Source organism: Sapajus apella, unplaced genomic scaffold (genome assembly GCF_009761245.1).
Source record: "Sapajus apella isolate SASKATOON/1434 unplaced genomic scaffold, GSC_monkey_1.0 scaffold84, whole genome shotgun sequence".
Lineage (NCBI taxonomy): Eukaryota > Metazoa > Chordata > Mammalia > Primates > Cebidae > Sapajus > Sapajus apella.
The window spans coordinates 7644099-7662851 of NW_022437024.1; the positions used below are offsets into that span (position 1 = coordinate 7644099).

The 18753-nt window shown below is 39.3% G+C and overlaps 1 protein-coding gene across 5 annotated transcripts in view; it reads left to right on the top strand.

The window, feature by feature from the left end:
- AEBP2 (AE binding protein 2) overlaps positions 1 to 18753 on the top strand; it is a 78515-nt gene that overhangs the window by 12833 nt on the left and 46929 nt on the right. For all 5 annotated transcript variants that reach the window (XM_032253807.1, XM_032253804.1, XM_032253805.1 and 2 more), the window contains exons 2-3: positions 7273 to 7480; positions 17068 to 17175. In XM_032253807.1, coding sequence (XP_032109698.1) covers positions 7273 to 7480; positions 17068 to 17175 — 316 coding nt within the window. The remainder of the gene's footprint in view (positions 1 to 7272; positions 7481 to 17067; positions 17176 to 18753) is intronic.

Genomic DNA, 18753 nt, shown 5'->3' on the forward strand with positions numbered 1-18753 from the left:
CTTTTTTTTTTTTTTTTTTTTTTGAGACGAAGTCTTGCTCTGTTGCAGGGCCGGAGTGCAGTAGCGTGATCTTGGCTCACTGCAACCTCTGCCTCCTGGGTTCATGCGATTCTCCTGCCTCAGCCTCCCGAGTAGCCAGGCATGTGCTACCACGCCCAACTAATTTTTGTATTTTTAGTAGAGACGGGGTTTCACCATGTAGGCCAGGATGGTCTCGATCTCTTGACCTCGTTATCTGCCTGCCTTAGCCTCCCAAAATGCTAAGATTACAGGTGTGAGCCACTTCGCCCGGCCTTATGTCAACTTTTAATTGTTACCACACAGACACACTTGGCTAGTCCTGTAAGTGAAGGGAGCATTCAGGAAGGTTTTTAATTGGTTAAGGTATAAGGTGTATGATTTGCAGGCATGAATAAATGTGAATGGAGATGTGAAGGCCTAAATTAGGGTGGTAGAAACACCAGTGCAGCAGAGCCGTAGCCTTTTTTTTTCAGTGATATATTTATAGAACATTCTCAAATTTGTATATATATATTTTTTTTTTTTTTTTTTTTTTTTTTTGAGACGGAGTTTCGCTCTTGTTACCCAGGCTGGAGTGCAATGGCGCGATCTCGGCTCACTGCAACCTCCGCCTCCTGGGTTCAGGCAATTCTCCTGCCTCAGCCTCCTGAGTAGCTGGGACTACAGGCACGCGCCACCATGCCCAGCTAATTTTTTGTAGTTTTAGTAGAGACGGGGTTTCACCATGTTGACCAGGATGGTCTCGATCTCTTGACCTCGTGATCCACCCGCCTCGGCCTCCCAAAGTGCTGGGATTACAGGCTTGAGCCACCGTGCCCGGCCCTATTTTAGTTTTTTTAATGTCAGTAAATTATACTTGATTTCAGGTTTTACACTCTCAGTCCTTGAAGTCCCTGTCCTCTACGTTCCTTTAAAGTTAGACATTTCAGTGCTTGCTTTGGCAGCAAATATACTAAAAGAAATAAAGTTAGACATTTTGGTAGGCTAGACCTCACTAAAGATATGGGGAGAAGAGAATAACCCAAAGTTAGCAAGGAATATCTGTAACACAAATGAGTTTCCTCACAGAACTGAAAAGAAGCTTGCTGATAAGGCTTGCCCCTATCCATTTTACCTCAGACTGAATTTCAAATTCAGCAGTTAACTTCAGAATAAAATAAATAAAAGTATTCCTGTTCAGAAACATATTCTTTTTGATCCGTTTTAGGGAAGTGCTCAAGCTTTGGTGGTTCTCAGATTTTGGGATATTTTTTTTTTTTTTTTTTTTTTTTTTTTTTTTTGAGATAGAATCTCGCTCTGTCTCCCAGGCTGGAGTGCAGTGGCACAGTCATAGTTCACTGCAGCCTTGGACTGCTAGCAATCCTTATACCTTGGCCTCTTGAGTAGCTAGGATTACAGGCTTGTGACAACATGCTAAGCTAGTTTTTTTTTCCTTGAGATGGAGTCTTGCTCTTTTTGCCTGGGCTGGAGTGCAATTGTGCGATCTCCACTCACTGCTACCTCCGCCTCTCAGGTTCAAGTGATTCTCCTGCCCCATCCTCTCAAGTAGCTCTTATTATAGGTGCCCGCCACCACATCAGGCTAATTTTTTTGTGCATTTTTAGTAGAGACAGGGTTTCACCATGTTGACCAGGCTGGTCTCGAACTCCTAGCCTCAAGTGATCCACCCGCCTTGGCCTCCCAAAGTGCTGGGATTACAAGCGTAAGCCACCTTGCCTGGCCAGTTTTTTTGGTAGAGACAGGATCTCACTGTGTTGCCCAGGTTGCTTTTGAACTCCCAGCCTCTAGAGATCCCGCCCCAGCCTCCCAAGTTGCTGGGATTGTAGGCATGAGCCTGTGTGTCTGGCAGAAGTCATATTTCAATAGCCTTTTAAGATAATTATGTTGCTATTTGGTACTAAGACAATACTTGGCAAGTGGTAGTTTCTTAAAGATTATTTGCAGTGTGTATTAGAAACCAAACTTTTCTCAGTTACTTTAAGACCATAGTTTTGTCCTTCAGTCATGATAACATCAGCATCCATGTATTGCTTCCTGTGCTCATACGCCTTGTCATTTAGCAAACTGATCTTTATAACTTTCTCAATATTGGCAATCCTGTCGGTCGTGGTCAGGTCCATCAAGCAGATACTTGCCTGGAAGTAATTTGAGTTTCAAAGATGGGGCTTTTCTGGATGTGTGAGTGAGATGGGCTTCGAATTTCGAAAGGAAACCATTTTTATAATATCATACAGGATCGCTCCAGCTGTTGGGAGGAAAGCTCTGGTCTGCCAGATAGTTTCTAAACAAAGCCCTGTTTAGGGGAAAAGCAGAATGTTGGTAATGTTGAAAATATCTCAGGTTGCTCCTTGAATATTTTTTGGCATCTCTAACAACGTGTGTGTAGGTGTTTTTTCAACTTAAAAATTTTCTGTTGGCCGGGCGCGGTGGCTCACGCCTGTAATCCCAGCACTTTGGGAGGCCGAGGTGGGTGGATCACGAGGTCAAGAGATCGAGACCATCCTGGTCAACATGGTGAAACCCCGTCTCTACTAAAACTACAAAAAATTAGCTGGGCATGGTGGCGCGTGCCTGTAGTCCCAGCTACTCAGGAGGCTGAGGCAGGAGAATTGCCTGAACCTAGGAGGCGGAGGTTGCCATGAGCCGAGATCGCGCCGTTGCACTCCAGCCTGGGTAACAAGAGCAAACTCTGTCTCAAAAAGAAAAAAAAAAAAAAAAAAATTTTTTTTTCTGTTGCACAGGCTCTGTGTGTGATGTATGCTTTGGTTTACCATATAAAACAATTTCTTAGATGGTCTGGTTAGTTTCAGCTGGGTAATAATACTAGTCAAAGAGATCCTTCAGGGTCTTAATTCTCAAAATGTCACAGCAGCTTCAAGCAGACACTTGTTAGAAATGCTTTATCTCAGGGCCTACCCTAAACCTACTGAATCAGAATGTGCAATTAATAAGGGCCATTTGATTTATGTGCACATGAAAGTTTGAGAAATACTGCTTTAGATTAAGCTAGCTGCATAGTGTGAGTGTATTGTCTGGCTTAGGCATTCTTCCAAATATCAGGCTATATAGGTCTTCACATTTCATGAAATCAGTAAATGTTCATTGAAAAGGATAGTTAACTGTGCGAAAAAATTTTAACGTGGATGGTTCTAGAAATATAGGTATAGGTGGATTGTCTCTTGCTACATAATGTATTACAGGAGGAAGGGCATTGCTTTCTGTGAAATCCCTATCTAGCTCAGTGTCCTGTCAAAATCGGAAGTTACCTGTCATTTGTTTTCTGTCCTCTGCTGTTGCATCAGGACTGTTGCCTTCATTAGTTGTGAGAATGGAGAAGACCACTGGTGGCAGCATGTGTCTGGGGCCAAAAGGGAGCATGGCAGCTTAGGATTGGATACTTCCTAGAAGTTGGAGGAACCTAAGAGGGGCTGTGAAGCAGAACTTCAGTGGGCCCTGTTCAGCTTGGGGGAAACTTTGTGTAGGGTGTCTTGAGTGTTCTGGGGACCTGCCTTTAACTTTGTCTGCCATTGTACTCACAGCTTGGTCCCCAGTGGTAGGCAAAGCTCATGCTCATAACACATTATGCTGTCTTTATGAGGAGCTATATCCACATGAAGTACTGTTTCAAGTGTATGATATCACACATAGACTGACTCAGCAGTGCTTTCTCTTCTCAGATTTTGGACTTCTTTGTATGGTTCCCTTTCTTTGGTAAAGATAAAGAGCAAAAGTACATTAAGTGCTGTGTAGGTAGATTCCATTCTGATGTTTCACAGGTATATAAGCCTCTCTTAACCTCACTGTCCAGTTAAAAAAAATTGATTTGGTTTTCTTTTTTTTTTTTTTTTTTTTTTGTTCTTACCAACAGAGGCATTGATTTGGTTTTCGACTGATTTTGGACTTTTTAATCAAAGCAGTACAAGTGCAACATGGTTAAAATAGTATAAAAGGGTATATACAGTGAAAGATAAGTTTCTCTCTCACTCTTCCCTTCCCCCAAACATTTAGCAGAGTTTTGTATATCTTTCTGTGGCCTTGGAGACTAGCTGTATTACTCTGTCTCCCTCCTTCACTTAGGTATGCAAATTGGAACATTACTACCCTGCACTTGTGTGTGTTTTACTTAACTATACCTTGGAGATTGTACCACGATAGTTCATTGAGTTTTTATTACTTTTCCTGAGATTGTTTATAAATTGGGTATGATTAGTTGTTCACTTAGAATTATTAGTATTTGCCTTGGAATTAAATTAGTATGGTTTATGTAAGTACGTGCTTAGAGTTGAACGCTTAAAAATATATAAGCAAATGATAGGGAAAATAGGTAACCATGTCAGGGTTAAGGGCCTTTTGGACCTTGAAATTTCTAGAATTTAAATAAAATTTGTATTTCAGTATAGAAAAGCCACCATACCCAGTTTATTCCTGCAACAACAATATATATGTATTCAGATATTCAAGAGCTGATTTCACATTTGATAATTTTATAGAGATTACAGAGTTTTTTTTTTGAGATGGAGTTTCACTCTTGTTACCCAGGCTGGAGTGCAATGGCGCAATCTTGGCTCACCGCAACCTCCGCCTCCTGGGTTCAGGCAAAATTCTCCTGCCTCAACCTCCTGAGTAGCTGGGATTACAGGCACGTGCCACCATGCCCAGCTAATGTTTTGTATTTTTAGTAGAGACGGGGTTTCACCATGTTGACCAAGATGGTCTCGATCTCTTGACCTTGTGATCCACTGGCCTCGGCCTCCCAAAGTGCTGGGATTACAGGCTTGAGCCACCGCGCCCGGCCGAGGTTACAGAGTTTTAGAATGAAGCCATAGAGTTGCAATTTAGAATCTATTGACTAGACAGGTAAATATATATTTACTGCATTTAACTAGCTAGGTAGGTAGTCAGATGAGCTTAAATACTAGAATATCTTTTAAAGGAAATCCTGAGACTTTTTTCATGTCTGAAGCATCCTACGAAAATATCTTTGCTTTTAAAAATGGGTATGTTTCTAGCGTGGGCAACAAAACAAGACTCTGCCTCTACAAAAAGTAAAAACATAGCTGGGTGCAGTGCCTCATGCCTGTAGTCCCAGTACTTTGGGAGGATTTCCTGAGCCCAGGAGTTGGAGACCAGCCTGGGCAACATAAAGAAACCTCATCTATACAAAAATTTAAAAAATTGAGTCGGCCATAGTGGTGCATGCCTGTAGGCCCAGCTACTCAGGAGGCTGAGGTGGTAGGATCACTTGAGCCTGGTAGGTCAAGGCTGCAATGGAGTCATGATAGTACCACTGCACTATAGGCTTGGCAACAGAGTGAAGACCATGCCTTAACATCCCTCCACCCCCCAGAATGGGTGCATTTGATGTTAGACACAGATCATTATAAAGCTTACTTAATAAACAGAATTCATGTAAATTTTCTCAGGTGTGAGCAAATAGGTCGTATTGGTATATAGGTGAATTTTTGTTGTTGTTGTTGTTGTTTTCTGAGATGGAGTCTTGCTCTGTTGCCCAGGCTGGAGTGCAGTGGCGTGATCTTGGCTCACTGCGGCCTCCACTTCCCGGGTTCAAGCAGTTCTGTGCCTCAGTCTCCCACGTAGCTGGGATTACAGGTGCCTGCCACCATGACCAGCTAATTTTTGTATTTTTATTAGAGATGGGTCTCACCATTTTGGCCAGGTTGGTCTTGAACTCCTGACCTTGTGATCCACCCCCCTCAGCCTCCCAAAGTGCTGGGATTGTAGGTGTGAGCCATTGGGCCCGGCCTGAATGTTCTTTTTTAAAATAAGGTATATGCTTAATAATTGTGGTTGAGTGTCATGATGCCTGCGACTTTCAAATCATTCAGAAAAACAGATTACAGATAGCAAATAGGGCAAAGTGTTAATTGAATTCAGATTTAATTATACTTTGTGTCTTTGAAATTTTCCATAATAAAAACTTGAGGGGAGGGAAGCATGCCTCTTTAAAGTTAATATAATTTTCACAATTTGACTTGTGGTATTTCTTAAATTGCAAGCAGATACACAACTTTTCTTAGATTTAGTCTGAAAACATTCTTCCTCTTGACACTTATGATTGAAGAGACTTTCATGTAATTTATTATTGAGAAGATTTTGAAAAAAGAAAATAAGTGAATTGCTTTTAAAATGAAGGCAGAAATGTGGCACATTTTATTAAGATGTGAATTTTTGAGTATTTTGCCTATTGATATATACCTTTTTTAGTAAAAAAAAGAGTTACTCTGTAATAGTTTATTTTTGAGACAGAGTTTCACTATTGTTGATCAGGCTGGAGTGCAGTGATGCCATCTGGACTCACTGCAACCTCTGCCTCCTGGTTTCAAGAGTTTCTCCTGCCCCAAGCCTCCTCAGTAGCTGGGATTACAGGCGCCCACTACCATGTCCAGCTAATTTTTTGTATTTTTAGCAGAGATGGGGTTTCACCATGTTGGCCAGGCTGGTCTCGAACTTCTAGCCTCAGGTAATTCACCCACCTTGACCTCCCAAAGTGCTGGGATTACAGGCGCGAGCCACCACGCCTGGCCATATGTAATACTTTAGTAAATAAAAAAAAAAAAAAGGGATTGATTGGCATTTTCAGTCTTTTTTTGATGGCTAGAGTTAAGTTAAAGAAAAAAATTAGGTCCAGGAGAATGTTTTTTATTTGTAATGCAGAAAAATCAGAGACCAGTTTTCTCTCTTCTGCTTTTTTATTAAGCAGGGAAAATACTGCAAAATTTCCCAAATTCTTTGACATGTAAAGAAGTAGGATGTGGCAACAGTTGTATTTTCAGATTAATGAAAAGATGAGGTCAACAAGTGATTTGCAGAACCATAAAGATAATGCTTTGATTTTGAATTATTTACAGCTGGAAACTCTTACTTTCTCATGCTGCTTTGAACTGTGGAAAGGATGAGATGTGATAAGCTGTGTGTGTGTGGGGGTGTGGGTATGGGTGTGGGTGTGGTTTGTTTTCTGTAGGATATAGTATTGAGTTCATGCCTGCCAAAAGTTTGCTTAAATTATTCCATATCTGATTTTTAGGTACTGTCGTGTTTCTGTCTTGATTTGTGCTTCATTGCCAACTAATTAATTTTAAAGCATTGTTGTTTTCTAATGGGGAATATGGTTACTGTGCTTTGTTCACTTGGAGCAGAATGTCAAGTGGTATTCTTAATTAAATATTTATAAGATCATATTCATGTTAGTGAATTTCTAGGAATAACACAGCCTTTTCTCTTCTTTTGTAGCATAAGCAGTACTATAATGGATGTAGACAGCACAATTTCCAGTGGGCGTTCAACTCCAGCAATGATGAATGGACAAGGAAGCACTACTTCTTCAAGCAAAAATATTGCCTATAATTGTTGTTGGGACCAGTGCCAGGCTTGCTTCAACTCTAGCCCAGATCTGGCAGATCACATCCGTTCCATACATGTAGATGGTCAGCGAGGAGGGGTTGGTTTTATCATTTCTTTTTTTCATTCCGTTTTCATTAGTTTTATTAATTTATAATTGCTAGTTAGGCTTTTTTGATGAAAATAATTTGGGATTATTTTTACACAGGCTTCATTTTTTCAAGAGAATATTTAATAATTATTTCCCATATACTTGATAGAATCAAATAAAAATAGGATATGTGTTGGATTTTAGTTTGCTTTTAGATATGCTGTTTTAAAGAAATTAGACTTTTAAATATATATTAGGTGGCAGTATTATAAATGAATACAGTGTATTCCAAGGTTCTGATGTTTTGAGTTGAGAACATTTAGAATTAACACTGTCTTGGTTTTCCTTTGTTAGAGGATACTAAATTATTCCTGATGCTTAAATTAACTGGGGAGACTATTGGTACCAGGATTAGTATAAGCAGTTCTATTAAATGACAACCTGAACTCATTATTTGTGAGTGAGAATTGATCATCTTTCCCAGGTCTTGTCAGAGCTGCTTTAGATAGAAAGTTCTGATTAGTCAGTATTGACCTATGTCCTTTCAGGAATACATTTAATTGTGTTAGTTCATGTAACTTCTATTGGGTAATGAGAAAAGAGCTAAGCAAATTGTGTAAGCCAAAGGTAATGCACCAAAAAGTAATTTACACGATTTCATCTTTACCTATATTTTTGTTGAATGTATTTTTCAAAATTAATGTCGCAGTACTGGTGATTTATTAATATTAGGCCACACATCTCCTATGAGCTTGCCATCACTATTGAACAGATAACTAATATGGTAAAAATCATCATGGCTTAAGTTAGTGGGTAACTGTTTCCAAGGTTCTGTTGATATTTTTTAGAATATAGTATTGATCTTTTTTTTTTTTAAACATCCAATCAAGCCAACATTTCTAACATTTTAACTAGTGGTGTCATACTTGAGTTTTATTTTTTTTGAGACAGAGTCTCGCTCTGTTGCCTAGGCTGGATTGCAGTGGTGTGATCTTCGCTCACCCCAGCCTCTGCCTCCTGAGTTCAAGTGATTGTCCTGCCTCAGCCTCCCAAGTAGCTGGGACTACAGGCACTTGCCACCATGCCTGGCTAATTTTTATATTTTTAGTAGAGACGGGGTTTTGCCATGTTGGTCAGGCTGGTCTTGAACTGCTGACCTCATGTGATCTGCCCACCTCAGCCCCCCAAAATGCTGGGATTACAGGTGCAAGTCACTGTGCCTTGCTGAAATTTCTTTTAAGACATACTCATCCCGGTCACAATATAATGTGTCAGCAGTCTTTGATTATTCAAACTTGCTAAGTAAACACTTGTACATTTTTCTTCTTGTTAGAGTTAATATGTATGATGTCTAAGTAACTAGTAAAATGTTATACTTACATGTGATCTGTTAATGAACTGTGTCCATCCTACGGCATTTTCACTATAAAACTCTGCTCAGTGGTTAGGCTATTTTGGTAACCCAGGCTTCTCCCCCAAGCCATATGTCAGATACTTAGTGTGAAGTATGTTAGCAAGTTGGTTTTCTAGCTTTTGTAGATCAGCCTTTTGTGAGCCAGTGCTTGATGTCACTTGGTATATACCATTTTTGAGCATTATGGCATGATGCTTTTTTGTCACTTGACTTAGCAATTGTATTTAGAATCACTAGCTATTTGGAAGATCACTGGGGTTCTCTTAGTAAATGTGGGAGAGGGGAATTTCATATTTCTGAGTCCTGGAATCCTGCAAGTTGAATTGGCATACAGCCTGATGAGAATTACAACTCTTTACAGATTTGTAGGAAAAATGCAGTTACAAACGGATTTTTATTTATTTTATTTTATTTTATTTATTTATTTATTTATTTATGAGACAGAGTTTGGTTCTTGTTGCCCAGGCTGGAGTGCAATGGTGTGTTCTTGGCTCACTGTAACCTCTGCCTCCCAGGTTCAAGCAAGCCTCTTGCCTCAGCCTTTTGAGTAGCTGGGATTATAGACATGAGCCACCACATCTGGCTAATTTTTTTGTATTTTTTGTAGAGACAGGGTTTCACCACATTGGCCGGGCTGGTCTCAAACTCCAGACCTCAGTGATCCACCGTGACTGCTGGGCCTCCCAGCACTGAATTTTAAAATAATTAAATATATCATGTAATCACTGTAACTGTATACTTGTATCTTAGTGGTATTGTAGAACTAGACATGAAATCTTGATATTTTTCCCGTAAGTGTAATATTGAAATGAAAAATCTTCCATGTCATTTCTTGAACCCTTATTCAAAATACTGCTTGATTACCACTAATAAGATTCTGTAGCTGATTTTAAGAGTAATACTATTTTGACCAAAGATAGGAGTCCTGACCTTTGAAGGACATTATTTGCTAAACTATAAATGTAATGCTTCAAAGAAAGGAGAAAATGCTTCCCAGTTGTTTTCTACATACCAGTTATTGATATAGACTATGGTGTTTTCTTTTTTTTTTTGGTAGACGTGGGATTTTACCATGTTGCCTAGGCTGGTCTCCAACTCCTGGACTCAGTCTCTTTCTCCGCCTTGGCCTCTGAAAGTGCTAAGATGACAATAGACTATGTTTTCTGAGTGGTAAAATGTGAATGAGAATTTGAAAACTTGGTACTACAATAAAAGACAAGAAAATTCGATCTGATTTTGTGCTTTGAGGTTGGCTTTGTGTTGTTGCTGTTGTTGTTTGAGACAGAGTCTCACTCTGTTGCCCAGGCTGGAGCGCAGTGGCACAACCTCAGCTTACTGCAACCTCTGACTCCTGGGTTCAAGTGATTCTCCTCCCTCAGCCTCTTGAATAGCTGGGATTACAAGTGCACACCACCATGCCCAGCTAAGTTTTGTAATTTTAATAGAGACGGGGTTTCACCATTTTGGCCAGGCTGGTCTTCAACTCCAGACCTCAAGTGATCTCTCCTCTTCAGCCTCCCAAAGTGTTGGGATTACAGGCATGAGCCACCGTGCCCAGCGGCTTTTGTGTTTTGAAGAGTAGTTGTTGGTTGAAATATGAAATTTTTTTCTTTAAAATGAGCTTTAAAATTTTTTTTTTTGATGGGCACAGTGGCTTACACCTGTAATGCCAGTACTTTGGAAAGCTGAGGTGGGTAGATCGCCTGAGCTCAGGAGTTTGAGGCCAGCCTGGGCAACATAACAAAACCCTGTCTTTACAAAAATTAGCTGGGTGAGGTGGCACATGCCTATGGTTTCAGTGCGTTGAGGGGCTGAGGAGGGAGGATTCCTTGAGCTCAGGCGGTCGAGGCTGCTGTGAGATCGGGCCACTGTACTCCAGCCTGGATGACAGAATGAGACCCTGTCTCAAAAAACAACAACAACAAAAATGTTTTTAATGTACAGATTGGGGGCGTTAAGTACATTTACCTTATTGTGTAATTGTCACCCATTCTCTGTCTCCAGAACTTGTAAATTATCATCCCAAAGTGAAATCTGTACCCATTAAACAAACTTACTCTCTGCTCCCACTAGTTCCTGGTAACCACAGTTCTACTTTCTGTCTCTGTGTATTTGACTGTTGTAGGTATCTAATATAAATAGAAAACACCTGATTTTGTTGGTTTAATTATTTTTTTTAGATTTCTTATTTCTTCTTTCTCTCTTAAGTGTTAAAGTGTCATCATGGAACAGAAACAGATGAGGAAAAAATTGGTAACCCTAGAAGATTTTATGCTTCTGATTATTGAAAGATGACAATTTTACTGGAGCAGTAAGTTAGCAAGATCTAAACTATATTAATTTCTGTTCTTTTTCTCATTCTGCTATAATCTTTACCCTGGGAAAAAAACAAAACCATTATATAACCAGTTAGCATCGTTTTTTTCCCCTTCTTAGCTGTTTATGTTGCTGTGTTCATGTGGACTTCTTTGGAGGCTGAGTTTAGATTTTCCTGGCCTGATTTCTACATTAAAATTAAACTAATCATTTAAACACCAAATTATGAATACACTTTTTTTTTTTTTCTTAAATAGAGATGGGGGTCTCACTGTGTTGCCAATTCCGATCTTGCCTCGGCCTCCCAAAGTAATAGGATTACAGGCGTGAGCCAGCACGCCCAGATGAGTATACCTTTTTTTAAAAAGAAATCATGAGAATACTTTCTACAATTTCAGAAATAAAAACAAGACAGGCAAAAAGAGAATCTCTTAGTGTTAAATATGATAGAATTGTGTTATTAGGTCTATACTTTTTTTTTTTTTTTTTGAAACAGTCTTACTGTTGCACAGGCTGGAGTACAGTGATGGAAGCTCAGCTCACTGCAAGCCTTCATCTCCCAGGTTCAAGTGATTCTCCTGCATCAGCCTCCTAAGTAGCTGGGACTACAGGCACGTACCACCATGCCTGGCTAATTTTTGTATCTTATTTTTAATAGAGATGGGGTTTCACCATGTTGTCAAGTCTCGTCTCGAACCCCTGACCTCAGATGATCCACCCATCTCGGGCTCCCAAAGTGCTGGTCTTACGGGCGTGAGCCACCATGCCCAGCCTAGGTTCATACTTCTATGTGTTACTGGTTTCTGAAGGTTAGACTCTGAGTTACCTTACTAATCAAATTTCAGATCCCAGAGTCCTCTTAATATACACCTGAGTCTTGGAAGGTGGGGAACTTTTAGGACTTTAGAGGCTCAATGTAAAATATATTAGTGTTCTTTCTTTCTTAGTTATTTCTGACATAAATACAATTTCTGGAAAGCTGTTTAGGTTTCTTGATATACGATTTGTTTTCTGTGGTCATTTCAGGTTTACTTTTGCATATATTCTTTGGTGTGTTTTTTCTTGAGGGCAGAGGGAGGAGATTTTGAGCAAGGGAGGAATATGATAGGGTACTATTGGAAGACTTGAATGAGTCCAGTTAACTATAGCACTCAGGAGGTCAAGGTTGCAGTGAGCTATGATTGTGCCACTGCATTCCAGCCTGGATGACAGAGCAAAATGCTGTCTCAAAAAAAAAAATAATAATCTTGATGGTACCATGGAATCATCCGTCCAACTCCTCTGCCTGACTTTTGTGTTTCTTTTTCTTTCTTTCTTTCTTTCTTTTTTTTTTTTTTTTAAATGAGACAGAGTCTTACTATGTTGTCTAAGCTGGTCTTCAACTCCTGGGCTCAAGTAGTGCTCCCGCCTCAGCTTCTTGAGTTGGTGGGATCCCAGGAATGTACCATCACACTCAGCTGCCCTTCCTGACTTTAGATGGTGTCTCTCTTTCCTTTTTGTATCATTTTACTGAAAACAAGATCAGTTACTCGGCATAATTAGGCCTTTATTTTGGCATGTAGATTATACTGTTAACTTGGTCTGCATTTAGAATATATGTGGCTGATTTTAATTTACTGGTAATAACTGAATTTTCTTGTACATACTTAGTCTGACAGGTTAATATTGCGTGTTTTTGCAGTGGATTTTTTATTTATATAAAGATTTCATGGATTTGGGCACTTTAGGTGCACAGGTGTTTGTACATTTATCTGTACTATACAAGCCATTTTAAGTATAGGCCATTCAAATGCATTCAGGTACACAGACTGGTCAAGAATACACTGGTTCGTACACTGGTTTAAGAATATTGACCAAAGTGAAGGAGACTCAGACAACCCTTGGCTCCCAGGTTTATACCATCCTTATTCATTTTGGGCATTTTAGAGAAGATTCCTGAAGGTAAAACCTATTCTGACAGAAACTCAGTACTTTCTAGAGTTCTCAACAGAAAACCCAAACCTCCCTGTAACATTGAAATTTTGGACATCTACACCTTACATGTGTTAAGGCCCTTGTAAGCGTGAAGATTTCTTTGGCAGTCCATAAAAGTATGTATGTTTTTTGAGATGGAGTCTTGTTCTGTCACCCAGGCTGGAGCGTATATAGTGGCATGATCTTGGCTCACTGTAACCTCCGCCTCCCAGGTTCAAGCGATCCTCCTCCCTTGGCCTCCCAAGTAGCTGGGCTTACAGGCATGTGTCATCACATCTGGCTACGTTTGTATTTTTAGTAGAGGTGGGGTTTCGTTGGTCAGGCTGGTCATGAACTCCTGACCTCAAGTGATCCGCTCACCTCAGCCTCTTAGAGTGCTGGGATTACAGGCATGAACCACTGCACCCAGCCTAGGGGTCCTCCTATCTCATTATAATAGTGGGACTATAGGCATGCATCACCATGTCTGGCTAATTTAAAAATTTTTAGAGTTGGGATCTTGCTCTGCTGCCCATACGGGTCTGAAACTCCTGTCTTCTAGCCATTATCTTGTCTCAGCCTCCCGAGCAGCTGGGATTCTAGGCACAAGTCACTGTGCCAGTAACTTGTCGTGTCATGAGAGACTGGACCTTGGATCCCTGTGTCTTATTCTGTTAAAATAGCCAGACCTTAATTTATTTTAAAATAGAAGAACCATGGCAAATTTTATTCTTGAACATAATCCTTCCAAATTTGGATATAATTGGAATCCTATGGTATTTGATTTTTCAGGGTCAATTTTAACAGTGGGAGAGTTTCTAAAAATAGTATAAAAAAGTTTTTCACATACTATATATCTAAAAAGTTTCAGATTTGAAGAAGAAGACCCTTTTGTCAGATTTGGGAATATTTTTATCAAAAGGTCTTCCTAATACAGGTTAGGAAAGGAAATAGAGCCTTGAACAGCTTTGCGTGTTTTCTTTTTTTTTTTTTAAACTAACTCTTGCGTTTGTCCCTCAGTTGAGTGCAGTGGTGCAATCTCAGCTCAATGCAGCCTCTGCCTCCCGGGTTTAAGTGATTCTCCTGCCTCAGCCTCCTGAGTAGCTGGGATTACAGGCATGTGCCAACCTGCTTGGCTAATTTTGTGTTTTTAGTGGAGACGTAATTTCGCCATGTTGGTCAGGCCAGTCTTGAACTCCTGACCTCAAATGATCCACTGACCTCGGCCCCCCAAAGTGTTGGGATTACAGGTGTGAGCCGCTGTACCTGGCCTTTTGTGCATCTTTCTAAACATCTCACCCCAGTATCGCTAAACACAGTTAATCTTGATCTTTTATGCCTAGTTCATTTGCTATAAAATTTACGAGGTTGAAGATTTTGGTTTTTCTTTGAATCTGAAGGTGTTTCCTTAGTTGTGTTACTAGGTATTATTCCATGTAGACCATATATTCTCACTAATTAAGTAGTGGGAATAATTAAATTACTCCCGTGTAATTTTAGGGTCTGCCATTATTGCATGTTTGCTCATAGAAAAAAAAAATTAGAAGCCAGATACTGTTATTTCTGCCAAATTTAGTGGTTGAGTATTGTTATGGAGAGGCAGCGCTTATTTCGAAGGAACTAAAGCCTATCTTTTCTTTAAGAGTAATTCAGAGTAGGGGGTCACTTGAGAATCTTTTTAACATGAAGGAGAATCCTTCTGTCACAAAAGCTGTTAGAGGAATAATGTTGATACTGTTCTCAAATACTTTAAGGCATTTCTGTTTACCTGTTAGGTTAGTGCATTAAAAGTAATGGCAAAAATGGTGATTACTTGTGCACCAAACTAATAGTATGATATGTGAGAGAATTTTAAACCACCCCTTGATTCTTCTTTATTACTTGGATTGAAAAATAAGACTTTGAGCCCAGTAGTAGTTGTTGGTTTTTTTTTGTTTTGTTTTTTGAGACGGATCTATCTCATTGCCCAGGCTAGAGTACAGTGGCATGATCACACCTCACAGCCTTGCCCTCTCTCTCTCTCTCACCTCAGTCTCTTCAGTAGCTGGGACCACAGATGGGCACCACTATGCCTCACTAATTTTTGTATAGACAGGGTTATGGCATGTTGCCCAGGATGGCCTTGAACTCCTGGGCTCAAGCAGTCCTGCCTTGGCCTTCCAAAGTGCTGGGGTTAGGGGTGTGAGCCACTGTGCCTGGTGAGTCCAGTGGTCTTGATTTCAAAAATTGATAGCATTATCTGTGTGTGATTATCAAACAATACTGAATTAATTTCTACAGCTTTTTTTTTTTTTTTTTTTGAGAGAAGGTCTCTTGTCACCTATGCTGGAGTGCAGTAGTGCCATCTTGGCTCACTGTGTCCTCTTATATCTCGGGCTCAAGCAATCATACTGCCTCATTCCCCACCCGAGTAGCTAGGACTGTCTGTCGGTGTGTGTGCCATTATGCCCAGCCAATTTTTTTTTTTGTTACTTTTGTAACAAAAACCAGGCAGGATTTTGATGTGTCATCCAGGCTGGTCTCAAACTCCTGGCTCAAGCCATCCACCCACTTTGGCTTCCCAAAGTGATGGAATTACCAGTGTGAGCCACCGCATTGGGTGCATATAAGTATTGTTTTGTAGTTCTTTTCTGCTCTTAGATTTATTTTTAAAAGTTACTTTTATCTCTGAGAACCTGGAGCATTAGTTTATAAACATGTTCTAGGGTTGGGAATTTTGAGTATGAAGGAGGAAATTTATGACTTTATCTAATACTAGCAAATCTGTTGTAGAGTCAGGATATGCAGTAACTTCTAAACAGTCTTGTCAAATTGCAGTGGTGATATTGCCTTGTTATATCCATTTGACATAAGGTGGTATTGTTTTTGAGTAAAAATTGACTTCAGTTATTTGTTTACAGACTGTCAGTTTTTCTAGTCTTTTAAAAAATTTTAGACTGGCAGAAGAAAGGTTCTTCAGTTCCTTGTATATCTTTCTTGTGTTCCGTATGTATGTAGTATATTACAGTCTTGACTCTAATTGTTCCTACCTTAGAAAAGAACAGAGCCTTTAAATGGTTCCTTCAAGATAATGATTGTGGTAGACCCTTCTGTTTGTTGGGAAGCAGTTTTCATTGTTTGGTGTGATGGAAATATCATTAGTTAGGAAACTGACATGTCACTGGTAGGAAGATCGTAAAGAGTGCATTGTTAGTCTTGGTGCTATCCAAACCTAGTTATAGTTAGTACCCTGAACCTAGAATGTGGATCTATTATGCCAGTAGGGTAGCTTTTTTCTGTTGCTTTTATTATTGTATTTAATATTTTGTATTCAATTTGTCTCATAACAAAATTTCTGTTTGAGGCAGGGTCTTGACTATGTTTCTGTGTCATAATCTAGATAAAAATAATTTTTCGTAATTAGAACAGTATAGGAACAAATATTGTTAGTATGCATGTTAGACCAGGACATAGCCAGTAAAAAATTGTAATTTGATAATTCTCACTCATTCTTTGAAGTTGAAAATAGTATCTTGTAATTAACATTTATTGATTTCATTAATTTTTTTTTACGCCTTGATATTTTCCTGCTATTTAAAATTAATGTTCTTTTGTACAGTAAATACTGAAATGTAAATATTGGCCCATGGTCCCAGTTCCTAGGAATATATTACTAATATTATATACATTTCCTTCTGAATGGTATTCTGTGATCAGTGTGGTAATTCCTTATTGAAGGTGTGGGCAGTAGTGCTAAGGAAGTCTCATACTAGGATGTTTTGACAGTTTATCAAAAAGCATTTTGATTGGGTCATACATTCAGTAGCTCTTGTAAGTTGAAGGCTTGTAACATGTTAATTTGAATGTATGAGGAATCATCAAACTCTTCTTGAGAGAAGTCATGAAATTAATATTGCTTTGTTTTTCTTAACAGGTATTTGTTTGCTTATGGAAAGGTTGTAAAGTATATAATACTCCATCAACCAGTCAAAGCTGGTTACAAAGGCATATGCTGACACACAGTGGAGACAAACCTTTCAAGGTAAGGATGTATGTATATAAGTTTTTTCTTTTATTCATTGATTGATTGATTCACTTGTTTATTTATTTTTGAGATGGAGTCTCACTCTGTCGCCCAGACAAGAGTGCAGTGTTGCCATTTTGGCTTCCTGCAACCTCTACCTCCTGGTTCAAGCAATTTTCCTGCCTCAGCCTCCCTAGTAGTTGGGACTACAGGTGTGTGCTACCACACCTGGCTAATTTTTGTACTTTTAGTAGAGATGGGGTTTCACCATTTTGGGCAGGCTGGTCTCGAACTCCTGACCTCAGATGATTCTTTTGCCTTAGCCTCCTAAAGTGCTGGGATTATAGGCACTGGCTGTTTTTTTCTTTTAAATGTTAGTATAAGCTGGGTGCAGTGGCTCATGCCTGTAATCCCAACACCTTGGGAAGACCAGGTGGGTAGATCACGAGGTCAGGAGATCGAAACCATCTTGGCTAACATGGTGAAACCTGTCTCTACTAAAAAACAAAAAGTTAGCCAGACATGGTGGCATGCGCCTCTAGTCCCAGCTACCCGGGAGGCTGAGGCAGGAGAATCGCTTGAACCCAGGAGGTGGAGGTTACAGTGAGCTGAGATCGCACCACTGCACTCCAGTCTTGGTGATACAGTGAAACTCCATCTTAAAGGAAAAAAAAAAAAAAAAGTCAACTTACGCTGACATGTTTCCTAATAGGAATATTTTTGCTCCTCCACATTTTTTTTTTTTTTTTAAAAACAGTCGTTTGTTTTAACATTCCTGTACATGCATTGAATTTCAAAAGTAGATGGAGATAAAGATCATTTGATCCAGTTTTTTCTGTTTGAAGTACAGGAGAAATGTTGCTGTTGGGTTAGGGTCTTGAAAATAGCTAGTGGGTAGGAAGCCACGTTGGTTTTTGTTAATAATACCTTGTGGTCTGATGATGTTTTCTTACAGTCGAGGGTTTCAGTGCTTTCATTAGCAAATAACATTGACTGTTACATAAAACAGATAAATTATAGGACATTAAGGGATTTGATTCCTTTCCCTCAGTTTTGAGGTCACACTCCTGAGCTTAGTTTTAAATCACTTTTGTCAAATTGCATGTATTCTTGGAAATCTTTATAAAGAGCAAGTTTCTGTAAAAATCTTTTCTGTTTATCTTTATGAAAAATTAAATATTTTGGTTTCTATATGGAAAGCAGCATATACCATAGAGATTTAAAGTTTCTGTGTACAGGAGTTTAATAGTTGTTAAAACATTTATTGGAATGAATACTGCACCAGCAACTTCCCTTGGGTTTCATAGAGAGTGAGGTAATTCTTGTGGAGTTGCTTTTAAAAACAATTTTTTTGGAAAAAGCAATCAAGTGAAAACATTATAACAAAAATTTACAGTAAGAATTATTTCTCTCTCGTTCTGTTTCCCCCCTTTCTCCCTAGTATATAATTATTGTTTACTTGTTTCTTGTGAAGTTTTCTAGTATTTTCTTATGCAACCACAAGCAGATAAATATGTAGTCTCATTTTCCTTTCTTCCTTACACAAAATCTAGTAAATTGAATACTGTCTGTATCTTGCTTTAAAAAAAAACACAA